Source organism: Artemia sp. Qi Xiang Cuo, chromosome 4, assembly GCF_049724085.1.
Source record: "Artemia sp. Qi Xiang Cuo chromosome 4, ASM4972408v1, whole genome shotgun sequence".
Taxonomy (NCBI): domain Eukaryota; kingdom Metazoa; phylum Arthropoda; class Branchiopoda; order Anostraca; family Artemiidae; genus Artemia; species Artemia sp. Qi Xiang Cuo.
The window spans coordinates 29907281-29931899 of NC_142797.1; the positions used below are offsets into that span (position 1 = coordinate 29907281).

General features: G+C 35.9%; 1 protein-coding gene across 1 annotated transcript in view; it reads right to left on the reverse strand.

Moving 5' to 3' along the window:
- LOC148952974 (lateral signaling target protein 2 homolog) overlaps window positions 1–24370 on the reverse strand; it is a 62359-nt gene extending 37989 nt beyond the window's left edge. Inside the window, exons 1-2 of the mRNA XM_089088213.1 lie at window positions 24269–24370; window positions 4053–4199 (exon numbers count right to left, since the gene is read on the reverse strand). Of these exons, the coding sequence (XP_088944339.1) occupies window positions 4053–4199; window positions 24269–24304 (183 nt within the window). The 5' untranslated portion in view covers window positions 24305–24370. The remainder of the gene's footprint in view (window positions 1–4052; window positions 4200–24268) is intronic.
- Window positions 24371–24619: the final 249 nt, after the last annotated feature.

A 24619-nucleotide genomic window follows, 5' to 3' on the forward strand; every position in this document is an offset into this window, starting at 1 on the left:
TAACACAAAAATTTCTTTTTTATTGACCACCAAGTAAAAAAAACCACACGGAATCCGGTAACTGAGTCTCTCAAACCCCTTAAAGCTATTTTAAAAGATACAAAAACTACTTATTTAACAAAAAGATTTCATTTTTATTGACCCCAAAGTGAAGAAAAACCACACGGAATCTGGCAACTGAGTCTCTCAATCCCCGTAAAGCTCTTTTAAAAGATACAAAAACTACTTATTTAACACACAAATTTCATTTTTAATGTCCTTTAAGTGAATTAAATCCACACGGAATCAGGCAACAGAGTCTCTCAAACCCATTATAGCAATTTTAAAATATAAAAAAACTAATTATATAAAACAAAAATTTCATATTTAAATTCCTTAAATAACGGATAAACCACACGGAATAAGTCAACTGAGTCTCTCAAAAAAATAAGAGATCTATAATATTATAAAAAAACTACATAGTTAAAACACAAATATATTTTTTAATGAACAAAACGTACAGAAAAACCAGATGCAATCCGGCAACTGAGTCTCTCAAACCCCATAAAGCTCTTTTAAAAGATACAAAAACTACTTATTTAACACAAAAATTTCGTTTTTAATGACCACCAAGTAAAGAAAAACCACACGGAATCTGGCAACTGAGTCTCTCAATCCCCGTAAAGCTCTTTTAAAACTGTGACAAGCTAAACCACGACACAGCACTACTCTCGTGGAACTCAATCCCCATTTAACTCAACCCCCGTGCAACTGAACTCCCTTGTAACTGAACCCCTGTATAACCGAAACCCCCCGTGTAACTGTACCCCCTTTAACTGAACTGTCATGCAACTCAACCCTCCATGCAACCCATCTCCCTCAAAACACTTTTCAGTCATTTTCTCGTTAAATTGACAATACGCTCCAAAACATCACATGTGTATTATACAGTACATAATCATGGCATCTCCTCCAATTCACAAATCTCATTACCCCTTTTTTTTGCAAAGTTTAATCAAACATCTCCGATTGTAAAAGAATTAAAAAATTTTCCACTCACTACTTACCCCTGTTTTGCAAATTCAAAATAAGAAAAAAAAAACCTTCTGCTTTTCAAAAACGTTTCCGTTAAAACTCGAAACAAGATCCACGGGTTTTATAATGCAAGTTTAATTAATTAAGTGAATCTCTTGGCAAAGAGTGTAATGACCTGTAGAATAGAATACCTACCAGAAAGCAAATTACATGGAAATTGCTATACGTCTGGGAGAATCCAAACGAGACATACTACTTGTATGCTTGTAGTAAATGTGATTGGGGGCAACTGAATTTATTTAAAAGTTTAAGGAGGGAAAGCGAGGAGTTTGCTTGTCGTAGGATATTATTTATATGGGCATCCCATTTCAAATTAGAAGAAATTGTAACGCCAAGGAGTTTAAGAGATGTGACAGAGGTTTCAGGAGGAATAGGAGCAAGAAAAAGGGGAGGGCATTTAAGGAGACTTACTGAGACTATTACGGATCTAGATAGGGCTAACTGTCATGCCAAGGGAAGTGGTCTCACAGGAAATATCTTGGAGTATGCCCGTTGGGTTGCTTAAGATCTTTTTATGGCATATCTTTGAAACTGTCAAGTCATCGACAAATTTCCACCTATTGTCATAAAGGGTTGAAAGGCTGTTAATTATAAGAGAAAAAAGGAGAGGGCCTAGAATAGTCCCCTAAGGAATGCCATTAAATATGGGGAGATGATCTGAGAAACAATTTAGATATTTAACTACTTGAGATCTATTAGAAAGAAAAGAGGCAATGAGCTTAACAAGGAAAGTTTCAATGTGGAATTCATTTATAAGTTTATCTATGAGTAAATTGTGGTTAATCAAATCAAAAGCTTTTTGAAGATCAATAGAAATTAGATTAAGCCAAGTGTTAGGTTTTTCAAGTAATTTACCCATGGTATCAACAAGATTGATCAGGTAATGAGAGGTTGACGTGGATTTGAGATTACCAAACTGTCTAAGATCAATGAGAGGGAGGACTTCCCTCTTAAGTCAGTCTGCGAGAAAACTTTCATACAATTTTGAAAAAATTGAGGTGAGGGTAATAGGATGAATGGCATCAAAGCCAGGCTTCCCATTTTTCTTTTTGATTGGGGTAATAAAGCCTTGTTTCCAATATTGAGGGAACTGTCAAGATTCGGTAATTTCACTAAACAGGGTGGATAGGGTTTTGAGAGGTAATCACTGATAGCCTTAATCAGAGGAACAGGAATATCTAAAGGGCAAATGCTTGATCGTTTTATTTTTTCAATTTTTTTTAGAACATCAAGTGGAGAAATATGTGGGAGTGAAAAAGGAACAGGAATATCTGGAAATTCGTAAGATAGTGGTGGGAGACTCTGGACAATAGAAGCCAGAAACTTATTGAGGTTATTAGCTGTGGTCTTTGGAGGTTCATTTATATTAAAATTTGGTTGTTCTTGACTCTTACCAGTAAGTTTTTTAATTTCAGAGTACCAGTTCTTTGGTTTATCACGGCACAAGTATTTAATTTTATTTTTATAATAGGCTTGGGCAGCTTTTCTAATTTGACTTTTTAATTCCTTTCTTAACTTATTTGCTTTAGCTAAATTACCCCTCTTAAATAAGCTTATTTTCTTGCAGATTAATATTTTTATGTGATTATTTATGTAAGGTTTATCACTGGAGCCCTTTCTGATTTTTTTTTCTGGGGAACATAATGAGTAGGAATCAACTAGTTTTTTGTGAAAAATCAAAATTTTGTCATCAAGGTTATTAGAATTATAAAGGTCTGACCAACTTTCACTGGTCAGCCATGATCCAAAAGAAAAAACTCCTGTGTCACTGAGGGGACGGCAAACCCCAATGGAGGTAGTAAAGGAATGTTCAATGGCTGAGGAGGGAGAAAAAAGAAGACAATAGTGGTAACTGCCTCCTAGTGGTGGCAGTGCTTGCGGGGAGTTGTAATACTTACTCATGTTAGAACAAATAACATCCAGAGAGGTGTTACCTTTTGTTGTAGATATTTTAACCAGTGGTTTAATATTAAGAGAGGTGCAGATAGAGTCTATCCTCAGGTCATTCGCATCGCCAAGTAAGCAAATACCAGCGTTCGGATACTTTGATAACACAAAGTCAGCACTTATAAGAAATTGTTGGATAAATTTGCGTTTCTGGTCAATACTTTGGTTAGGGGAATGATAAAAGACGGCGGTTACAATTAAATTGAAAGGGCGGGGAAGTACTTTTGGTCTAAGGCTCAGCCATAGAATTTCATCATAATCTGATAAGTTGGGGGTGGGGATGAGTTTAGGTTGGAGGTTATCTCGGACAAAAAATAATAGACCACCCCCTTTTATCCCGAGAGGGTGGTCGTGAGGGCGAAGCTTTATAAACTGAGTTTAAGTGCTGATTTTTAGAATATCTGGGTTCTGGAACTGAACCTATGTCACAACAATAATATTAATTTTATGAATTTCGGAGATACCCTCGAGTTTAGTAATTTTGTCAAAATTCAGGATCTCAGCATTGTTAAGTAGGAAAGTTGGAAATTTAAACCGATTTGGTACGTTTAAAAACACTGAAACATTGTGTACAAATAGGAAAAGGTAAATATAACCATTTAAAATTGCTGAAATCCAAACTCCTGGTAGCACTTGCTACCCCTCCCCCAAGAAGTTTCCTGGCGACGCTCATAATTCCTCACCTCACATATTCTATCTCTAAGCCGGTGGCATGTGCATGTAATACTTAATGCTACATAAAAAAAAAATTCGCAATGGAAAGGGCGTTATTATCCCCCTACAATAAAGAATAAAGGCGTAGATCTAAAAATTTCAGGGAATCAAGAGGGATTAAACATACATTTGTACCAAACATCATTTTCTATTAGTTAAAATGCACTCTTTGAGACATCAACCCCTTCCCCTCCTGCAAATTTATCCTACTTCTTTCTTTCATAATATATGATGGGCACTTACACATCATTTTGTATGATTTTATGAAATATAAAGTATATTAAAAAATAAAAAAGGAAAATGTCTAAAGAGGGTACCTTGTCTTGACATTGTCGAAGTTTGTTGACAAGTGAAGCGCATCTTTCTGGATCTTTCCTACCATCAAAGCTATCAAGAGCCAAGGCTACTTCATTCAACTCTTCATCAGAATAGTAAAACTGAGCAAGCAATGAAGTATCACTCCTCTATAAAAGATAACACCATGAATAATTGGCAGATTACAGATATAAGATATTTATTGCAAAAAATGACCATCACAAGCCCCGAAGGGCCGAATTCGCATTTCGGAGTCATAAAACCAAACAGAATCATAAATAAAGCATACAACTAAAGAACTAGCAAAACAATGCCAAAAACAACAATATAATAATGGCAAAACCATTCATTAGTCAAAAATATTAAACGGTAAAATGTCAGAATGCTAAAAATGTAAAAACTAAAAAGGAGTATAATAAGATATACGTTTAACAGGTTTAATAGTGAACATATAAAAAGGGGGAGGAAACAAAAGAATCAAACGAACATAAAACTTCGGTATCACCATTACCAAAACAAAAGAAAAAAAGAGGAAAACTAGCGATTTATTTTATCAGTAATGAAGGGAACAAATGTTTTTTCATACCTGGAGGTAAAGCAACGGACGGGGGACAAGATAGAAACGGGTTCAGAAACAATACCTGGCAGGCGGTGTCTGGTTGGAGTGTCTTTTGGGGAAAACGTTTTCCGTGTGAAGGTTTATTATTGCATTTTTGGCAAAATGTAGGCAAAACGCTCCTCTCCTGTGCTCAAAAGTATCCAGCTTGGCCTTTTTTAGAAGGAGCGAGTATGGTACCTTAGCTTCTTTAAAAATTATTCTCAGGGCTCTTTTTTGAATGGATTCGCTTTTTCCTGATTCATCGCGGGAGATACTAGGATGCTAAAACTGGACAAGCATATTCAAGATGCGATCAGGCAAAGGAAGTATAGATCCTTAAAGAATGGGATGGGGGGACATTAAATTTATTCAAGAGCTTAAGGAGAGACATGGATGCATTAGCTCTATGGACAATATCTTAACGTGGATATCCCATTTTAAATTAGAGGAAATTATAACCCCAAGTAATTTAAAGGAAGATACAGAAATATCTGGGGGGATTGGGGTCAGGAAAAGGGTTGAGGTTTTAAGAAAACAAATTGGCATTATCGTAGATTTTGAGGGGCTTACTCTCATGTCTAAGTTCGCAGCGTAATCTGCAATATCATTGAGGATATTCATAGGGTTGCTTACTAAGTTTTGGAAGCAGGTTTCAAAAACCGTTAGGTCATCCACAAATTTCCATTTGTCGGGAAATTCCTTAGCAAGGCTATTCATCATAACAGAAAAAAGGAGGCGACCTAGGAGAGTACCTTGTGGTATTCCATTGTGGACAGGGAGGGGACTGGAATAATGATTCTGATATTTGTGCGATCTATTTGATAAAATGGAGGTAACCAATTTCACCAGGAAAGATCAATATTGAATTCAGTTACAAGTTTCTTAACTAATATATTGTGATTAACAAGGTCAAATGGTTTTTGAAGGTCAATGGAAATTAAATTTAGCCAGCAATTACGTTTTTCGAGAATTTTTCCCAATTGAGTCGACAAGAAAAACAAGGTAATGGGAATCAGAAGTGGATTTGAGGTTCCCGAATTTTCTCAGTCCAGTAAAAGGTAGGATTTTTTCTTTTAGCCAATCTGCAAGGAATCCTTCATATAGTTTAGAGAACAGAGGAGTGAGTGAAATAGGACTAACACCTTCAAAACCAGGTTTTCCGTCTTTCTTTTTCAAGGGGGTTATGAAACCTTGTTTCCAAATTTGCGGATATTGGCCAGACTCAGCAATCTCATTGAAAAGAACAGACAAGAACTTTGAAAGGAAGTCACTGAAAGCGCTAATAAAAGGAAACGGGATATCTAAAGGGCAGACACTTGTTCTTTGTAGTTTCACAATTCTTTTTTCGATCCCACGGAGATATGGAGGGGTATGCAGGTGGAAGATCATCAGTAGGTAATTGATAAGACAATGCCAGAAGGATCTAGAAGATTGAAGCAAGGAACTTATTAAGATGTAACTTCTAGGGATTCAGGTAGGTTGAAATCAAGCTGGTCTAGACTCCTGCCACACAACATTTTTACCTCGGAATACCAATTTTTTTGTTTTTTTGTTGCAGGATCGGGAAGATTTACGCATTTCCTTTTTAATTGCTTTTCTTAATTTATTAGCTTCATTCAGTTTACCATTTCTGAAAAGATAAATTTGTCTCGAATTAGCACTTTTATGGGTTGATTAATAATTGTTTGTCACTGGAGCACTTCTTAAATCTTTTTTCTGGGAAAGAAATTAAATATTTATTATTTAGCTTTTTGTGAAAGGTAGTGTTTTTTCCATCAAGATTATGCAAATTACAAATATCAGACCAATCCTCAGCACTCAGCCCCGTCCCAAAAGAAGGAAGGCCAGCATTTTGAAGGGGGCTGTAAGAGTCATAAGTTACTGAGAATGAATGCTTAAAATTAAAAGAGGGGGGCAGGAGGAGGGAAAGATGATAACTCCCGCCCAATGGAGGCAAAGCTGAAGGAGGACCGTAAATATTATTCAGATTAGTCAGAATGACATCTAGTGAGGTGTTTCCCCTAGTTGTCGGTATTTTAACTATTTGCTTAACATTTAGAGAGGAGCAAACTGAATTCATCTTAAGTTCAGTGGCGTCCCCAACCAAAAAAAAGTCCGGGATTAGGGTACATTAGAGACAACAAAATCAGCGCTGGTCTGCAACTGCTGGAGAAATTTGCGTTTTGCATCAATATTTTGGTTTGGCGATTAATAGAAGACAGCTATTGCAATGATATTATAGGGACGGGGGAGTACTTTAGATCTAATACTTAGCCAAAGAATTTCATCATACACAGATAAATTAGGAACAGGAATAATTTTAGGGGAAAGGTTGCATTTAGTAAAAAACATAGCACCATCTCCTTTTTTTCTAAGTACTTGATCCGAAGGACGGAGTTTAATAAATTCTGAATAATTTGACCAACAAAGAGACCTTTGGTCATGAGAATGTACTTCTGTAACAGCTTTAACATTAATTTGGTTAAATTCTGATAGCACCTTGAGTTCCATAGTTTGTCAAAATTGAGGCTTTGGGTGTTAGTAATTAAAAATTTTGGAAATTTGAAGCGACTGGGGAAACGTGACTGTCGATGAGTTTTAGTAATTCTTCGGGTGGGTTTTAATTTTGGGCTGTGGGACGTAACGGATAATTTTAGGGGCGGACTATTTATTACAGGAAAAATTTCGCATGTAGGAACAATCAAACCAGAGTGACATTAGTAGGGTACCCACGGGGAATAAAGTGCAAGGGAGGGGGGTAGGTTTTCTGGTGATACGGGAAGAAGTCAAATTGGGAATGTTCTTTATAGGGGGGATGGTAAGGCAAGTAGATGCTGGGAAAGGGAAGTGGGGTAGAGGGTGTCTGAGAGGGGAGGGGTCAGGTTTATTTCGGAAAATGGGGGGTGATTTAAAACAACTGCAGATATGGGTAAACACAACCGGAAATTCAGGGGGTTACAACAGCTGTTTCAGAGCTGAGGGACACCCCTTCCCTCCAAAAAACGAAATTTATTAGATAAAGGTAAACAAATTAAACCATGTAGAATACCATGCATAACTACCACATTTTTTTTTCTCGCTTTTCACTCTCTAGGGTTCGAATTTTCTACTTACTAAAATCAGAAAACTCTCTAAGCTCCAATTTTTCTCATCTTCATTTCATAAATTCATCGATTCTCCTGTACACTCACTCACTACTATGTTCCCCGCCTTCTTATCTGAAAATACTTCTATTCCTAGTCAATCTCCTTCAGGATATCCTTCCTGGTAAAACGGCAACATGGATGATATTTTCTTTCAGTTTGCTATACCTTGCTTGACTTACCTTCTTATTCTGCTCCCCCTCCCTTCTTGGTCACCCTTATTTTGATACACCAAAGATGGTTTGGAAAACTTCAAGCTTGGTAATTACTAAGAACCCTTCACAACCTTTTGGGGTCTCAACATACCTATCCCAACTATTGTTAGCACCACCCTTGGTCAAAGACTAAATAATTGAAGGCTTTTTCTTCTTTCCTCTCCTAGGTGTTATTTTCCAACTCACTCCAATTCAAATCTAATCCTTTGCGCTGCTTTCTCTTATCTCAACTGAATAAAATTCAGGCCTTTCCAATTTACCCAAAACCAATATCTCCCTTCTTAAAATAGAAAACAAGCATGAATGGTGTTTCTGACCCTCTATCTTAGATTTCAGTTTAGAAAAAAAAAAAAAAAAAATACAATTCACACACGCATTGCCTTAATTTTTCTCATATATCTGCCTTACTTCCCTGCTGTATCTAACGATTTTTATCCTTACTGTTTAGGATTTGCCTCAGTCAAAGAACAAACATGGAAGATGCCTAACTTTTATTTTTGCCCTTTATTCTCTTTATACCTTTTATTCTCTGTTATACTTTAATATCTATTCAAATTCAGGCAAACTCCTTACCCTTATGCTATTGTTTCTGATCTAGATTCAGTTTGGTTTCGAGTCCTTCCAGCAAGATCCCAGAAAAAAGTAAAATATATTTTTTTTTTCTCTTACATTGTAATTTGATACAAAAGCTAACCATAATACAGAGAGAAACTAGATTTAAGTTGCTTACCAATGTGAAGTTTTGCACCAATCTTTAGTTAGCTGTACAAACAAAAACAATGCAGAATCAACGCTTCTTCAACATTAATTAAAAGCTGTAATCGTCAAAATCTTTAAAACATTTAAAATTGTATGTCCCAAGAAGAGTTTTTCTTCTTCTGTTCCAACAAAAACGTGGGCTTTTCATTCGAAACTACTCAGTCCTTTTCCTTTCGACTCGCTCTGTGAGATGAACAGAGCTACTACGTTCCTTAAAAAAGCGCCCATTTCTCCTTAAAAAAGATGACGACACATTCTTTTTCATCTATTACGGTTTATGGGCTTTCAGGTTGCTACAATTTAGCCATTTTCTTATTTCTCTGTTTTACTGCAGACAATTACAGTAATGCTTTTTGCTGCAACTTTAGATGTTTTGTCAGGACTCTTCTAATTATAGAGAGTGGGTCATCAAGTTGAACATTTTGAGTTCAGCACTCTTTGTGAGTTAGTGGTCAACCAAGATTTTTACAGAAGGCAATAGCTTGTAACATATGTGACACTTTAAACTATTAGCATGAAGAATCCTCTACTTCAATTTTAGCATACCAGATTCAAATAGGAAATGTTCAATAGTTTTATTTTAATATTGCAAAATCTGCAATATTGGGACAATAGGATGAGATCAGCTGAATCGGCAATTTGGAAGGAAAAGACTCTGAAATTTAGGCCATTAGTATCAGCAGGAACTCTGTAATACATTTTAGAATGGGCCTCAGAGAGACTAACCGACTGTTTTGTTGCCTGGACATATCAAAACATCCAACAGTAGAATTCTCTCTCAGGGATGGGTCCCCCAATCAGATGGTCAATTTTCAAAGACTTTTTGACAATTTCATCTGCATATTGGTTGTTCACAATGCCTGTATGGCTCAGACTAGACTGGAAATAAGTAAGGATAACACGAGAAGTAAGGGAATTTAATGTAGCAAAGCATTTAATGTGCTAAAAATCCATGTCAAGCTTATTTTGTCAGGCAGACTCAAAAAGCTCAAGACTTGACTTTGAGTTTGATTAAATTGTAATATTTTGAATTTTTTAGCTTGGAAATAAGTGGATTATTATGTTAAATTAGCAACATTTTTTCCCCATCGACATTTCATACATATTATCAAACAACTTTTCGCCAGCACCTACATTTAGGAAAAGGAAAAAGATTCCTTTAAGACAGTCACAAAATATGATGTTTTTTTCTTAATACAACTTTATTCTCTGTTCTGTGCAGCTAATCCATATTACCACAATAAAATATACCATGTATGCAAGGTAATGCTCTAATACTCTGCTCCAAAAAATATATATCCTAACTCAATTTATGTTGTTATTTCTAAAAACATAGAACGTACAATTAAAGGCTATGTTACTTTGCCTCGAAATATAAATCAATTACTTGCTTCCAATATGTTTGACAACCATAACAATTTAAATTTATTCCATCACCACCTGATTGCCACATAAACGCTTCAGAACTAAATAATTCCCTGGTATAACCAGATCCATGGAAGTGCCGATTAGACCAGGTAAGCCCCCCCCCCCTCCTAAAATTCAGCCTATGGGCGCCCATCCTTTTCAGCTGTAGGTATCTCCAAATTTCAAGTGAGCACAGATACTTTTGTGCAGAGGGTAGGTTCGGCTCAGAAGTATAAATGTTTCTGAAAACCCCTCTGCTCTGTCCCTCTGGCTCAAATTATTTGTTGCATAAGCTTTAAGCAGATCTGAAGACTTTTGTGAAAAGTTAGAGAAGGAGACTTGATCCCTGGAAATCGTCATCCTTGCGTACCATCAACATAAGGTACTAGTCTCACATTCAAGGAGCCTGTCTACTTTACTGCTTAAGAGTTGGTTGTGAGAAGGGGCCATACTTTGCTCCTCCAATATTGCAGATAAGAAAAAATCAATTCGATCCAAAAATTCAAAATAGATACATGCCTACGTTTTGCTAAAATATTGGCAGAGAGGGAGTAAGGGTAGTGGAAGGGCTATAGGTCAACTTATGTCTCGAATCATATACCTTGAATTGCATAATTTTGATTTCTAAAATGTGCAAAATTTCTGTATTTCTACTATGAAGATTTAGTGGTGAGAAGGACAGAGGGTGTTTGAGGGACTATTGGCCCACTTTGGTAGGACAAATAATCTGTATTTAAATTATACAGGTCTAAAATCATTGAGTGATTCTTGTTCAAACAAGATGTAGCATGCAATCATTCTGCTATAAATTTTGCACTTGTGATAGATAGTGGAGGGTATTGGAAAGGCCACAAGCCCACTTTTTGCTTTCATGGGAATCCCCATGTGATGCCAGCTCAAACAAAGGTCAGCATGCCTACCTTTCCATTAATATATACCTTTGCCTTTTAATTTGTCTATTTCTTACTCTGTGCCAACAGCTAAATATTTAAATGTCCTGTTTTGTGCTACCAATAACACATATTAAATGTCCTTGGTGGATTTTTATTCAAGGTACATCATGCCTGCCCTTCTAATAAAATGGATGAGAGAGGGTAGGGGGCATTTCGGGCATACAGACTGAAAACCTTTTTATGATTCTGCTTGAAGCAAGGAACAGAATGCCTGTCATGATTGCCTTGTAGTCTGCAAATATCTTTAACGTGTCAATTATTTTACTTTGTGTCTGCAGGTGACTATTTCATTGCCAAAAGGGTCCCTTTTCCGTATAGGTGGGATATATTTTACCTTTTGTATCAGTTTGCAGTAGTTTACAATACATACGTTAAATATTATCGGTTGTTGGTGTTGGTAGAGGTATGCTGGCTGGTTAACTTTTTGGAAAAGAGTCCCGTGATAAGAAGGCCAAAATTTTGGCACAAGAACATCTTTTTGAATATCTAGTGTTGATGGAATGGTAAACCAGAATCAAGAATCACAATAATCATGGTTTGCAAAGGAATGGAATTTGATTGTGAACTGAGTAAATTTTCCACATTATCAAAACAATTTTAGTGCAATTCAGGTCTTTGAAAAAAACGACTGCCACACCCTTTTCCCAACACAGCTATTAGGCTATAGTACTTGAACTCCTTGAGACTGGATAATCAAAGTTGTATGCAACCGAACTGCTAATTAGCTTCCTTTTCATAAATCCAGCTAGTTAAATAATATGAGATTGATTTCTATCCGTTATAGTCAGTTTGTGTTTATTTGTTGGCAATACTGACAAAACTTCAGTTGTAACAGCAACAGTTCTTGTCCAGTATAATGTAAGTTTGGACTTGATTTTTGGTAAGGATTTTTTTTTTTGTTTACTTTGTAAAGAAAGTCTTCTTTCCTCCATGCCTCAACTAGGCCAAGGTTTATCTTTATCCAGTTTTGCTACATTTATTTTTTGTTTTTCGTCTTTAGTTGATTTTTTCTGATGTATCGACCATGCAAGAACATCTTTCCAGGGTATTATTTTGGGCTATGAATTCATTACTAACTGTCTTTTTCTCCTAACTCTACTATTTTTCAAGATATAAGCTAAGATTTATTGCTCAAAAACGGCTATCACGAGCCCAAATGGGCCAAATTCGCACTTTAGCGTCAATAAACAAAAGCAAAAGAAACAATAACGAAAAAATTATAAAATGGTCAATATATAATACGTAAAAATGTCAAAGACAATTAAAACTCAAAAATTAAAAGGTCAATGCCGAATCCGCAAAATGTAAAAACGAAGAAAAAACCTGTAAAATTAAAAAGGGAATAAAATAATTAAAACAAAAACAATTTAGCTATGCGACCAAAAGACTGAAAGCTAGAAATTTGCAAAATGAAGCATTAAAATTATAAGGTACAACGGGAGTAAGGGGGGAGAGGATGATAATATTCATTGATTGAACATGTAAACTATGTACGGGATGAAAGTTTTTCTATATCTTTCAGTAGAAACTTTTATTGTGACTAGGAGGGTGATTTTTGTTGAAGCAGAACGCGGGAGGCGGGGTCGAAGGGATGAATTTCACTATAAAAAAAAATTTGGGGGGCGGGGGGGGGGACACAAAAACCTCGAAAACGCATCAAAAATTTGTTTATATCCATTTTTGATACGTTTTTAAGAGTCAGACAAACATTTCGGGAGGGGGGGGAGGTTCAAATACCCCCTACCCCCCCCCCCTGGGCACGGCCTTGTTATCAGTCAAAGGGAAAGTAAGACAAATAGAAAGAATGACGAAAAGAAGGGATTCTGGCATATTCTATCTATTTTCCAAAATGCAGGTGGAATATCGTGTGTCGAATACCCTATGAGATTTATTTCTTTATTCGTATATATTTTCATTATTTTTTCATGTTTTTGGGGAGCTGGGTGTCGATTTATTATAGGAGGGGAAGAAAAAAGTTAACGAAGATAATTTGCTTGCAAATCTGAAATAGAGAGTTTTATTTATTTTGAATTTGCTTGGTTCTGACTTAGAGTTTGACTCCATTTATTTTCAATTTTTTTAGTAGCATATCAGACACAGGCCTACCCATTGTTGTACCCACACAAATCCACCATCCAATGGAGCCCATTGAGATTCATAGTTCAAATATCCTCAAACGATTTAAATTGATAGATGTCAACAAATCATTTGGTCTAGATAGGTTACATCCACCTCTTCAAAAACAATGTTGCTGAAGCCATTGCCAAGCCACTCCTCCAATTATTCAAAGTCTCCCGATGTACCAAGGAAGTGCCAACAGATTAAAAAACAGCATTTTTCACCCCTTTATTCAAAAAGGGAAATGAAGCCAGTGCAGAAAACTACTATTTCATAAGTATAGCTTCTGTTGTTGCTAAAATCCTGGGAACAGTGGTAAATGACACTGTCATGAAGCATCTCAAACATAATGGGATACTATCACCCAGCCAACATGGTTTTCAACCAGGAAAGTCTGTAGAAACAAATTTGCTGGAGACTTATGATGTTATAACAGAACTGATTGATCAGGGCTTACCTGTGGATGTCTTGCTGCTTGACCTTGCAAAAGCATTTGACAAAGTTCCACATCTACAATAAAACTCATCTTGTGTGGAATTAATGCAGACCTTGTGGGCCGGATTTCAGTTTTTCTTACAGATAGAACACAGAGAGTGAGGTGTTTTACTAATGAAGGGGAATCAATCCTCCCCTTCATTAGGAAGGGTAGTGTTTTAGGACCTACCCTATTCAATATCTATATAAATGATATTTTTCAATTAACTACAAATCATCTAACTCTCTATGCTGACAACTCAAAGTTGTTTAGTGCAGTCAATCATGAGTCACTAAAAGCAGATCTCAACCATATTCAAAACTGGGCAACAAGATGGCACATGAGCTTCAATATTGACAAATGTAGTGTGATCCATTTTGGCAAGTCCAACCCAGGTTTCGAGTATACTGTGGTCAATCCAGCTGTAAACAACATTCAAGAGCTGCAAAGTGTGGATGAAGAAAGGGATCTTGGAATCATTGTTGGCAACCAGTGTAAATTCCATTCGAACTGCAAGAAGACTGTGTCTCATGCAAACTTTGTCCTAGCACTCTTAAAGAAAACTATATCCAGTAGGTGTCCCTGTGTTTTTTGTGCGGTTGTACAAGACTCTTGTTAGACCAGTGCTAGATTTTGGAATATGCATAGTATCACCAGGATACAGGAGTGATGTACAGCTTCTGGAAGGGGTGCAAAAGAGAGCCACAAAGGCAGTATCTACGACGCAAGACAAGCCTTATGATGGACGTTTGAAGGAGCTGAAATTATCTACACTGGTTTACCAAAGAAAAACAGCTGATATGCTTGTGGCATAGACGTTTACTTCACAATCCCCCTACCCCCTCCAATTCATTTGTCAATTTCCCAAAATATTCGCACTGACAGGAGGGGACATTCAAAGAAGCTGTTCAAGCCATCTGTCAAAACTCGACACTGACAACAGTTTTTCTCCTGCCATGTAGCAAACCACTGGAAGAGGCTCTCAAACACAACAGTCTCAGTACCCAACAAAGAAGTTTTCAAAAAGTTATTAGATGTTGAATAGAATAGTGTTCCCTGGAAGTACCACTGGGATGCATGTGATGTTTGATCATTCACATCATCAAGTATGGAAGAATTAACAAATCAAGATGGATCTTAATTTACTTCGAAGTGCAAATTAAGGTAATTTTATTGAAACTAAATTTTAAAAATACCCCTTAAGGGTACTTTAGATGGGAAAACCTTCTGATGTATGCCTAGTGGATGCATTCTCAATTGCAAGGGGTGAACTGGTATGATGTACTATAGATGTTGGTATCACACCAAGTCTACAAGAAGTACTTACTTGTACTTCTTAGTCCCAGACTTATCTCTGTGCACTTTCATCACAGGGCAGCCCTTCTACAGTTGCCACTAATTTCATATTTTCGAAAAAAAATTCCTAAGCTTTATTTTACCCTGCTATGATAACTCAATCCTCAAAAATTATTTGTCATACTTTCTCTTTGGCTACTCAATTTTACATGCAAGGGAATTTTCTTGAGGACAAGTGTTTGCGGAGGAAATTTTCCTGGAGGATTGTCTGTAGGGGATGGTTCTAGGATTAGGCCAGGATTAGATTGTCTGTAGGGAATTCATGGTTCTAGGATTAGCCTAGTACCATGAATTCAGACAAAATCATATTATCAAAATCAAAAAATTGATTTAAAATATAGATGAAAATAAAAAAAAAAGATGAAAATGTGACCAAGGTAGTTGTAGTGTATATTATAAAGCAAGAAGTTCATTAATAGTGGTTTTTTTTAGCTTTTTATGTGGAACCATTGGGTGGGGGGGTACTGTTAGTTTCTTACCCTACATACTAATATTATTCCTAAAATTGATTAGCTTTACTCCCCCCCCCCCCCTAATCTTCAAACATACATACAGCACAAACAATTTTTTTTCTCTATGAATTTTCCTATTGCTTGATGCTGTTAGGTTAATTTGAAGAAAACTCATGTTGGAAAATTCATGGAGAATATATAATTTGGACTATATATTTGACCATTAGTGGGTGGTGGTAAAGTAAAGTGAAGGGCTTTTAGGAATGAAATAAGCATCTAAACAATAAATTAAGTAGTTTTCAGAATTTTATAGTGTTTCCTTCTGAGGAGGCAAAACCACTAAAAATGAAACCTTCCCTTCAATTGTTAGACCATAGACTTTTTAAAATCATTTCAAATAATGATTTGTCATATATTGAAGTGTTTGTTTTGTTTTTTTTTTTTGATAGGGATTAGTTTTTTTTTTTTTACTGCAGGAAAACTGTTTTAACAAAGAACCTCTGATATATAATTAGGTTTATTAACAGGGCAATATGGTCAAGTTCTACTTTTTGCTATCTTGGAAAGTAGTTGAGTTGGATAAATAAAACTTTCAGGAATGTATCCAAAGCCTCAATGATCTTCTGACTGTTCTGAGTTGATGACCTTTAAGAATCTTTGTGTTATAAAAATGAAACTTTACAGAATAGATCTTTTGCTCAAATGAGGCACAAGAACAGTGTTTTGAGCTTTATACCTTTACTAAATCTCAATTTACAAGATTTCAAATCTGGGAAAACTTATCTAGAGTTAGATTAGACAGATGATTTGAGTGTCCTAGATGAAGATGTTAGCAAAATGAATGATTTTTTGGAGGTTTGAGTTTCAGGGTGCAAGAATAGGTTTGAAGATTAACGTTAGGAAGACTAAGTTCCTTAGACTGGGAATAAGTGAGGGTTAAGAGGTAATGTTGAGTAACTGTGTTTCTCACAGCTGAAAAAGTTTGGAAGAATAGGAATATCTGGTCTTCAAACCAAGGACAGAATACTGGAAGCTACAGTGATGACCACAGTCAAGTATGATTTTGAACTGAGGGCGCTCTGAAAGATGAAGGAGGACTTGCTAGATTTTATTAAACTTTTTACCTAGCATAGTAATTTATATTTGTAATAGTTTATATTTTTGTTTATTATGTAAATAAGTCAAAATGTATTTTTCAGAGGAACTGTCTATTGTTTCATGTACCTGTCTGACTAACTGTATTTGCAACACTAAGCTGTAAAGACAAGTGGTTCTATCTCACTTTCTAGGGCTGTAATGAGAAGGAGGCTAAGAAGACTATTATACATTCCATGGGTGAAAGATGATGGATTGTACTTTTTTGGCTAAACGTCTAAGGCCAAAAAAATCAGGTTATCCAGTGATTTGGAAAGGGGGCTGGCTGAGGCTACAGCCCCCTGATTTTAGGAGGGGCCCCCAATCAGTAGTAACAACTTCTTTGAAGTGTGGAGAAAAAATTGCGTAAATAAAATTGTGTAAAGTGTTCTCAATAAAAACAAATCTGTTTCTAATAGAGCTGTACTTCACAACAATCTACTGTGAGCTTCATTTCCAAACACATTTATTTATTATGCCTATTTCATATTTCACAACACATTTGATTGCCTTGTTGTTGCAGCCATGGAGCCTGACTTCCTTACAATATAGTAGGCTAGGGTGACCCAAGATCCATAATAAAATTATACATGTTGGTTACTTGATCCAGGAGCAGTAATCCCCTCTAGATATACATAATGTGTTCAGTATTTATTTGAGTCTGTTCTTGAATCTTTTCTGAGTCATGTGTGACCCAGGTCTTCTCTATTTTTGGACTTTGTAAATACAACACCATTTTGTACAACAATGGACTTTTGATGTTCCTAGTAGCCATAGATGTATTATTGTTAATAGACACCAGACTGGATGGGATTTTGCAAGTTCCTTGCACTTTTTCTTCTTTACCTCCAGTTAATATGTTAAATCTGAAATTTGATTTCATTCAAAATGGTTATTTCATGAATTGTCTTGAAATTGTGTTTCTTGAATTTTGAGAAAATTGGAGTGAATTTCCAACCAGTTATTCTTTTATGATTTAACGAAAGATAAGAAAGATATATTATATAAAAGGACAATTCAAATAATTGATAAAATCTCGAAGGACAGTATCTAGTCTCACACACCAAAGGTTATAACAAAATGATAATATGAAAAAAGGACAAGATTTGGTAAAACGACAGTTAAAAAGAAATCCTACCAACAATCAAAGACCAAATATTTTGACCTCACAAACAAAAGACTTAATCGTTGGGGGGGGGGACTTAGCTTGAACCAACTCATAAAAAGGGTGAGAAAAAACAAGCAAATAAGAGCTATAGGAGAACAACTTGAGCACTGAAAGAATAACTCAGACTTATACATTGGTGTCAATTCAAGAAAACTTAGGAGGGGGAGGGACAAATTTGCCATTCAACATGCAGAAGGGGAGAGGTAATTTTTTTTCAATTTTTTATGAAAATACAAAGCCAGTGTCATCAGCAGCCACTTTTCAGGTGTGCAAGCCAGTATTAGAGCAATTGTACCACATGAGATTAACATTCACTGCCATGCTCTTAGACTCAACCTTCCATTGGGTGATTGCATTCAGAACTTGGGACAAATGCCATCTTTCTTCTCCATTCTTCAAGAGCTGTACTGCTTTATCACAACCAGCAATACACACCACCAACTGTCTGTTAATGCTCAGAAAGCCACTGGCATAACTGTTGTTCAGCTGGAGAAATTCTCTACTGCAAGATGGGCATACTGATATAGATTGTTGAACAAAGTACTGAATAGATACAACTGTATTTTGGTCATTCTATCAATTACCAAAACATCTAGGCTAGTGACAGGGAATCAGCACCTCATGCACACAGACTTGTAACCAGACTTCAGACATTTGAATTTATATTTGTACTCCATCTAGCATAAACAACTTTTTTGCCATGAACTCTCTGTCTCAGCAGCAATAGTCAGTAGACCTAGTTTTCTCTAGAGCTACTAATCTTACTGCAGCTATGGAGGATAAAATAATAGACACACAAACTGACAAAGCCTTTGATGAAGGCTTTTGTAAAACAAAAGAATTTTCTAGTGAGTGCAAATACCTTTTGCAAAATTTTCAGGATTCTGATTCCTCATGTAAAAGACAAAAGCATGCAAAAAAAAGTAGCTTCCCACATACATGATTTTCTAACCATGTTGACTTTGGGGAAAAGCAATCTTGCTGAAGTGAAAGAATAAAGAAGACTTCAGAAGGGATTATTTTTTTGTGATAAACACATTGTGCTCTGAGTATGAAAGCTGCTTCATGAATGCTCTTCCACAAAGATTCCCAAAAGCAATCTTGCTGAAGTCAAAGAATAAAGATGCTTTCAGAAGGGACTATTTTTTTGTGATGGACACATTGTGCTCTGAGTTTGAAAGCTGCTTCATGAATGCTCTTCCACTGTTAGAGTCAATCTCTGCATTAGATATTGATTTGCTACACTTTCTCAATACTAGCCAACTAGCTAGAGTAGCAGCATATTACAAAGAAGCTTACATTGACACAGCAATGTTGGCTTTGCAAATGCATATTGTGAGAAGATATATCAACTCTTTAGCCATTAAGCCAAAACAACTCTTTGAACTCTAATTCCCCAATGTGATTGGTCATTTATTGAATATGTGGATTTAGAAGAGTCATGGTCAACTATGAAAAGAATATTATTGGGGGTATTGAAAATCACTCTTCTGAAAATTATAAAAGGAAACCTAAAACCCTCTCATATACTAAAAAAGAAATTAAAATGGTTAGGAACAGAAAAAAGAAATACTGGAATCTGTACATGAGGAATCGCAACCAGATGGATTATTACACAAAATATAAACAGGTGTGTAACCAATTGAGAAGTCTTACTAGAAAAACCACAGAAAAGTATGAGAAATCTATAGCAGCCACAACAAAATCTAACCCCAAGAAATTTTTGAGGTACACATAATCTGGTAGGCATTCTGTCACTCAACTTCTACTAGATCACACACAAATTTGTGACCCAAGGGAAATAGCCGATACATTAAATAAGCAGTTTCCTCTCGGTATTTACTGTCCTTGATAATGCTCCACTTCCAGATCCCCCAAGGTATGAAATTTTGAAAGGTATGGCGCCCTTTATTATTACCAAAACTGATGTAGAAACCCAATTAAAGAAAATTAACCCAAATAAATCTAAAGATCCAGATGGAGTACCCCCCCCCCGCTACTAAATGAGACATGTGTAATGTTGTTTCATTGCCTCACTTTACCTTTCCAAAAGTCCCTAACTATTAAATACATTCTGCAAGACAGGAATGATGCTTACATCATGCCTGTACACAAAGAGGGCAATAGAGATGATTCTAACAATTATTGACCAATTAGTTTTACTGCAACAGCAGCATTCTGCTGACTTATAATTAATTTGAGCCAATTCTTTTCTTGTTTTATTAAAGATTTTGATTTCTCTGCTTTGAAATTAAGTGTGGTTTTCAAAATTAAACAAACAAGTGCACACACAAATGGTTTGCAAGAATTCCTTGTGCTTCCAGGGCAAGTTTTTATTCGGTACTAGTTCTTGTAGCACATCCATTGAATAGACAATTGTCTTTTGAACAGACGTCAGATTAAATTCCAGGTAGGAGCTTGAGATTTAAGGACCTGACCTATTTCAATACACCCTGGTATAGCAAAGAATGAATATTTCTTGAGTCCTTGCAAAAGGCAGGCATTTATAATACTGAGGTCTTGATTCCATGACATAGCAGCACTACTTGAAACAGTAGGTAATGAAAATTCTCACATTCCTTACTGTTAAATTATGAGTTTAACATTGAGGACAAGTAATGTGTTTCCTTATTTGTCAAAAAACCACTGGAGGTGTAATAACTAGGAGCAGACTAGGAGGTGTCTAATTACAGGACAGGGACATATTTCAGACATCAACAGAAATTAATGGGAAGGAAACTGCAAATGCAGGTCTCCCCAATCACCATCTCAATAGTTATATCTATTTTACCACCTGGATAATTATTTTTTCTCTATTAAATCTGTCTAAATTTTCTTAATAAGTACTTAATTAGTTTGAATATTTCACCCATATACAATGGTAACTATTTTAATTGCACAGACAGTTAATAGTAGTGACCTAATTGTAACAAAGATTAATTTTTAAAAACAAAGTTTTTCCAAGGGAAGTAAAGAGCAAAGTTGAAACTTAAAACGGATACAAATTATTACTTCAAAGCCTATGTAATGTATATAAATAAAAATAGTACAAATAAACAAACTAATTATGTTTTCCCATGCTTTTAGAATTATAAAAAGCTAGCACTTTACTGAAAACACAAAAGTCAAGTATAAAAAACAGGAATATTGATTTGGGAGTTGAAAGTAAGTATGCAGCCTGACAACAATAAACAAATCTATAAAGCTTTTCATAGTCTTACACAAGTGGTGACCTTAGTAACTTACAGTATATAATTAAAGTTATCTTAAAAATACAAGCATACAAATTAAATATTTTTTTAATAACTGAAGAGTCATTGAACAACATACAGAAATATTGGATTGATTTATCGGGTAGCACTTTGGTCTAGCCTGCTATAATGCCAATAGTGAGTAATACACAGTCTTAAATTGCAAGAAATATGCTCTAGTATTACTTGAAATGAAGATCAAATAAGACATAATATGAACTCTGGAAATCCAATTATTTCTCTCTATACAACAGTGAATTTCAAGTTATGATACAAATTCTAAAGCTAGTATATAGTCCTAGTCCTATCAAGATGGCTTTACTTCAAACTTGTGTACCAACAAATCATGACATGTCCTTTTCAGAACCAAAACAAGACCAAGTCATTGAACTGAGCCATTGTGCAGAAGTGATACAAAATTAAATGTAAAAAAAAATGAAGCAACAATTGTAAAATGGATTGTTGCTTCAATCTTGCATTAATCTACAATTACTGCTAATCCACCTCTTCTGCCTTTCTTGTAGCAAAGGCAGCTTCAATCTTGGCTTTTACTGATATATCAGTGAGCACTTTTGTTCTGCCCTTTTTTCTCCCTTGAAGCATTTTGTTTTCTTGGTAGTGCTGGGATATGGTTGTGCTTGTTCAGGTGCCATTATCCTATTTCACAGTAGCTGCAAAATCACAGGGCTTACTGAAAACATTATGTGAGAGGATTGCAGTGGGGTTGGAGTTAGAACCTTTGATGAGCTTGGCAATTTCCCACCAGCTTCATGGACTAAAAAACATTTGGTTGGTCTGTATTTAAGAGCACAGATGTTCATTATCAAAACAATCTGGATTGAAAGGAGATATGCCTTTCAAATCCCTTCTGTATGTTTGATAGTATGCATGGGCGTAGGCAGCAAATTGTCTAGGGGGGGGGGCAGTCAATAATGTGATGGAGGGCCTTTTATCAACTGCTTTTCCAACCATCTGCTTTTTCAGCCATATCTAATGAAAATTTTAAGGTCTGGGGGGGGGGGCAGCTGCCCCCCGGCCACCCCATCCCTATGCCCATGATGGTATGAAAGCCAAGCGGAAAGATTTTCCTACCAACCCAGCAGTGATGTAAATGATTACAGTTCTTCTTGATGGTGATGGTTGCTCAATGACAAAAAAAAATACTACTAATTTTGATAATTTATTCTGTTAGGAACTCATAGCTGTTAGATATTTCAACTATTATGCAAGGGTTATGAAATGCCACAGACATTGTGTTTCCACCAGATTTCTACTTCTTTTGATGAATAATGAATAACACCAGTGTCTAGCCACCAACTTGCAAAGTTTCTAACTCATGAATATGCCCAAATCTGATGTGAATTAAAGCTGGTATTTTAGAAAGACTGACCAAAACAAAATGTTTGCAGTCAACAATGATTGTGCCATTGGCTGCTGCTGCTTTTTTTTGCCCCTGCTGCCACCAACCCTTCCCTTATTGGCATGTCACTGGGGTCTTGTTGTATAATAGAAATCTCAAAACAAACATACAAAAATATAAGGCAGCATCATTCAGCCAGGGGGGTGGAGCCCCCCTTTGCCCCCCCCCCCCTATGGGTGCCCAGCTCAGTGATCTGATGTTGATGTTTATAGTTTTGTGAAATCATTGGATTTCAATGCTATGGTTGATATTTTTCAGAAAAATAAGACCTTGTTGATTCCCAGTGTTTTAATAAAACTGTAAATTACTTTCCAACTTAAGTTCTCTATGTATTCATTAAACACCTTTAAATTGCTTTTTTACTATTACTAGTCAATTTTGGGAGATGCCTGTGCTAACCACTGTGAAGAAACATTGCTCTGAAACAACTGTGAGTCAGTCATTTTAGGGCTTCAAGGGTTGCTTAGCCTCCCCTCCTTAGCTCAGAATGAAATGACACTGCTGAGGCCACTCCCAAACAGGGTGGTAGGAGGCTGTAAGGAAGGATTTAATGGAAATTGATACTCTATAGGATGACATAGGCTAAAGAGAAAGGCTATGAATAGGTTATGATGGATGTGAGGTAAATTTGTAGTTGACAACATAATTTAGCCTAGCAGGGATAAAAGTGATTCTACTGCTTTATCCCTGAAAATTTGTTTTCAAAATTGCATTCTACTATAAAGACTAAGGAAAATCATAATTACCCTTCCCAAATCATATAAAAACAGCTATTTTTTCTTACCAGACAGTTTTTTTTAGAGACATGCTTTTAAACTGTTTGTTACTATGGACTGATTTACCTTTTGGTCCCTCATTAAGGGCTCAAAACGTAGGTCTAATTTCCCTTAAAATCAATTATTGAATTATGAAAGAGCATAAAAAGACAAAAAGTGACTATTCAATTTCATCTTTGCTAAATTGCTACATAGGCCTATATTGTCAATGACAAATTTCCCAGATGAGGAGTAGCCTATGTTAGACTCAGGTGGCTTGGTGCTAGAGTTTGTTGTTAGTAGTTGTAAATGCCTATTTTTGGTCCTAACTAATTCCTTGAGGTTTTATTCACCTAATTCAATGGTAAAGTTCTACAAAATCATATTATTGAGTTAGGACAAAAGTGAATACATTATTCAATGCCTTTTTTTATGCTGATTATGAATATAATAAGAATTTCTACCGGAAATGAATTTAAGCCCCCCCCCCCAAATAAAAGTCAATTCAGGGTTAGGTGTAGCCAATATAGGGGGGGGGGGCTGAAATTCATTTCCGATAGAAATGCTTATTAGCCTATATTTGTAATCAGCATAAAAAAAGGCATTGAATGGTATATTCACTTTTTTCCTAACTCAATAATATGATTTTGTAGAACTTTACCGATTCAACTACTTTTTAAGATAGCAAGAAGCCCCTAAACTAAAATTTTGCCAGTAATATATTATTAAGGAAAGTCTAAATCTGACACCACCAGGAAATGGGGTGCATTGTCAGGGTAGCCCAACAACTATTAGGCCTATATTAAAAAGGACAACAAAATAAGGATCATGCCTACAGTGGGCTTGATACTACTTTTATTCTACAAAAATGTTTACTTCAAAAGAGCTTTAAGTCTAGACAGTCACCATATTGTCTAATTAAATTAGGCTAATATGCAAATATAAAGGCCCAGCAAGATTGATATTGGCCTTTACTTAAACTAGGCCTATAAGCCACAACAGGCTTAACTTTACCTTTGGTTTATAAAGCCATTTCCTTATGGATTTCATGGAAAAATTGGGTACGATGAGAAAATCTTCTTGTTCAAAAAATCACTGGATTAGAGTCAATTTGAAATTATTGCTATCTGTTCTGCTTACTCTGTCATCTATTTTAAAAAGCTGAGAAAATTGCGCAGCCTTTAAAGCAAAACAAAATAAGAATATGATACAGATCGGCTGTGATAATTAAAAGAGCGACATACGCCATTTTTGCTACTTTTCAGGAGAGCCAGAAAACGGAAAAAAGTTTGTTAGCTGTGGTTGCTCTTAAGGGTGAGGCTAATGGAGATAAAGGGAACATATTCTAGACCAGCTTTTTCTGGT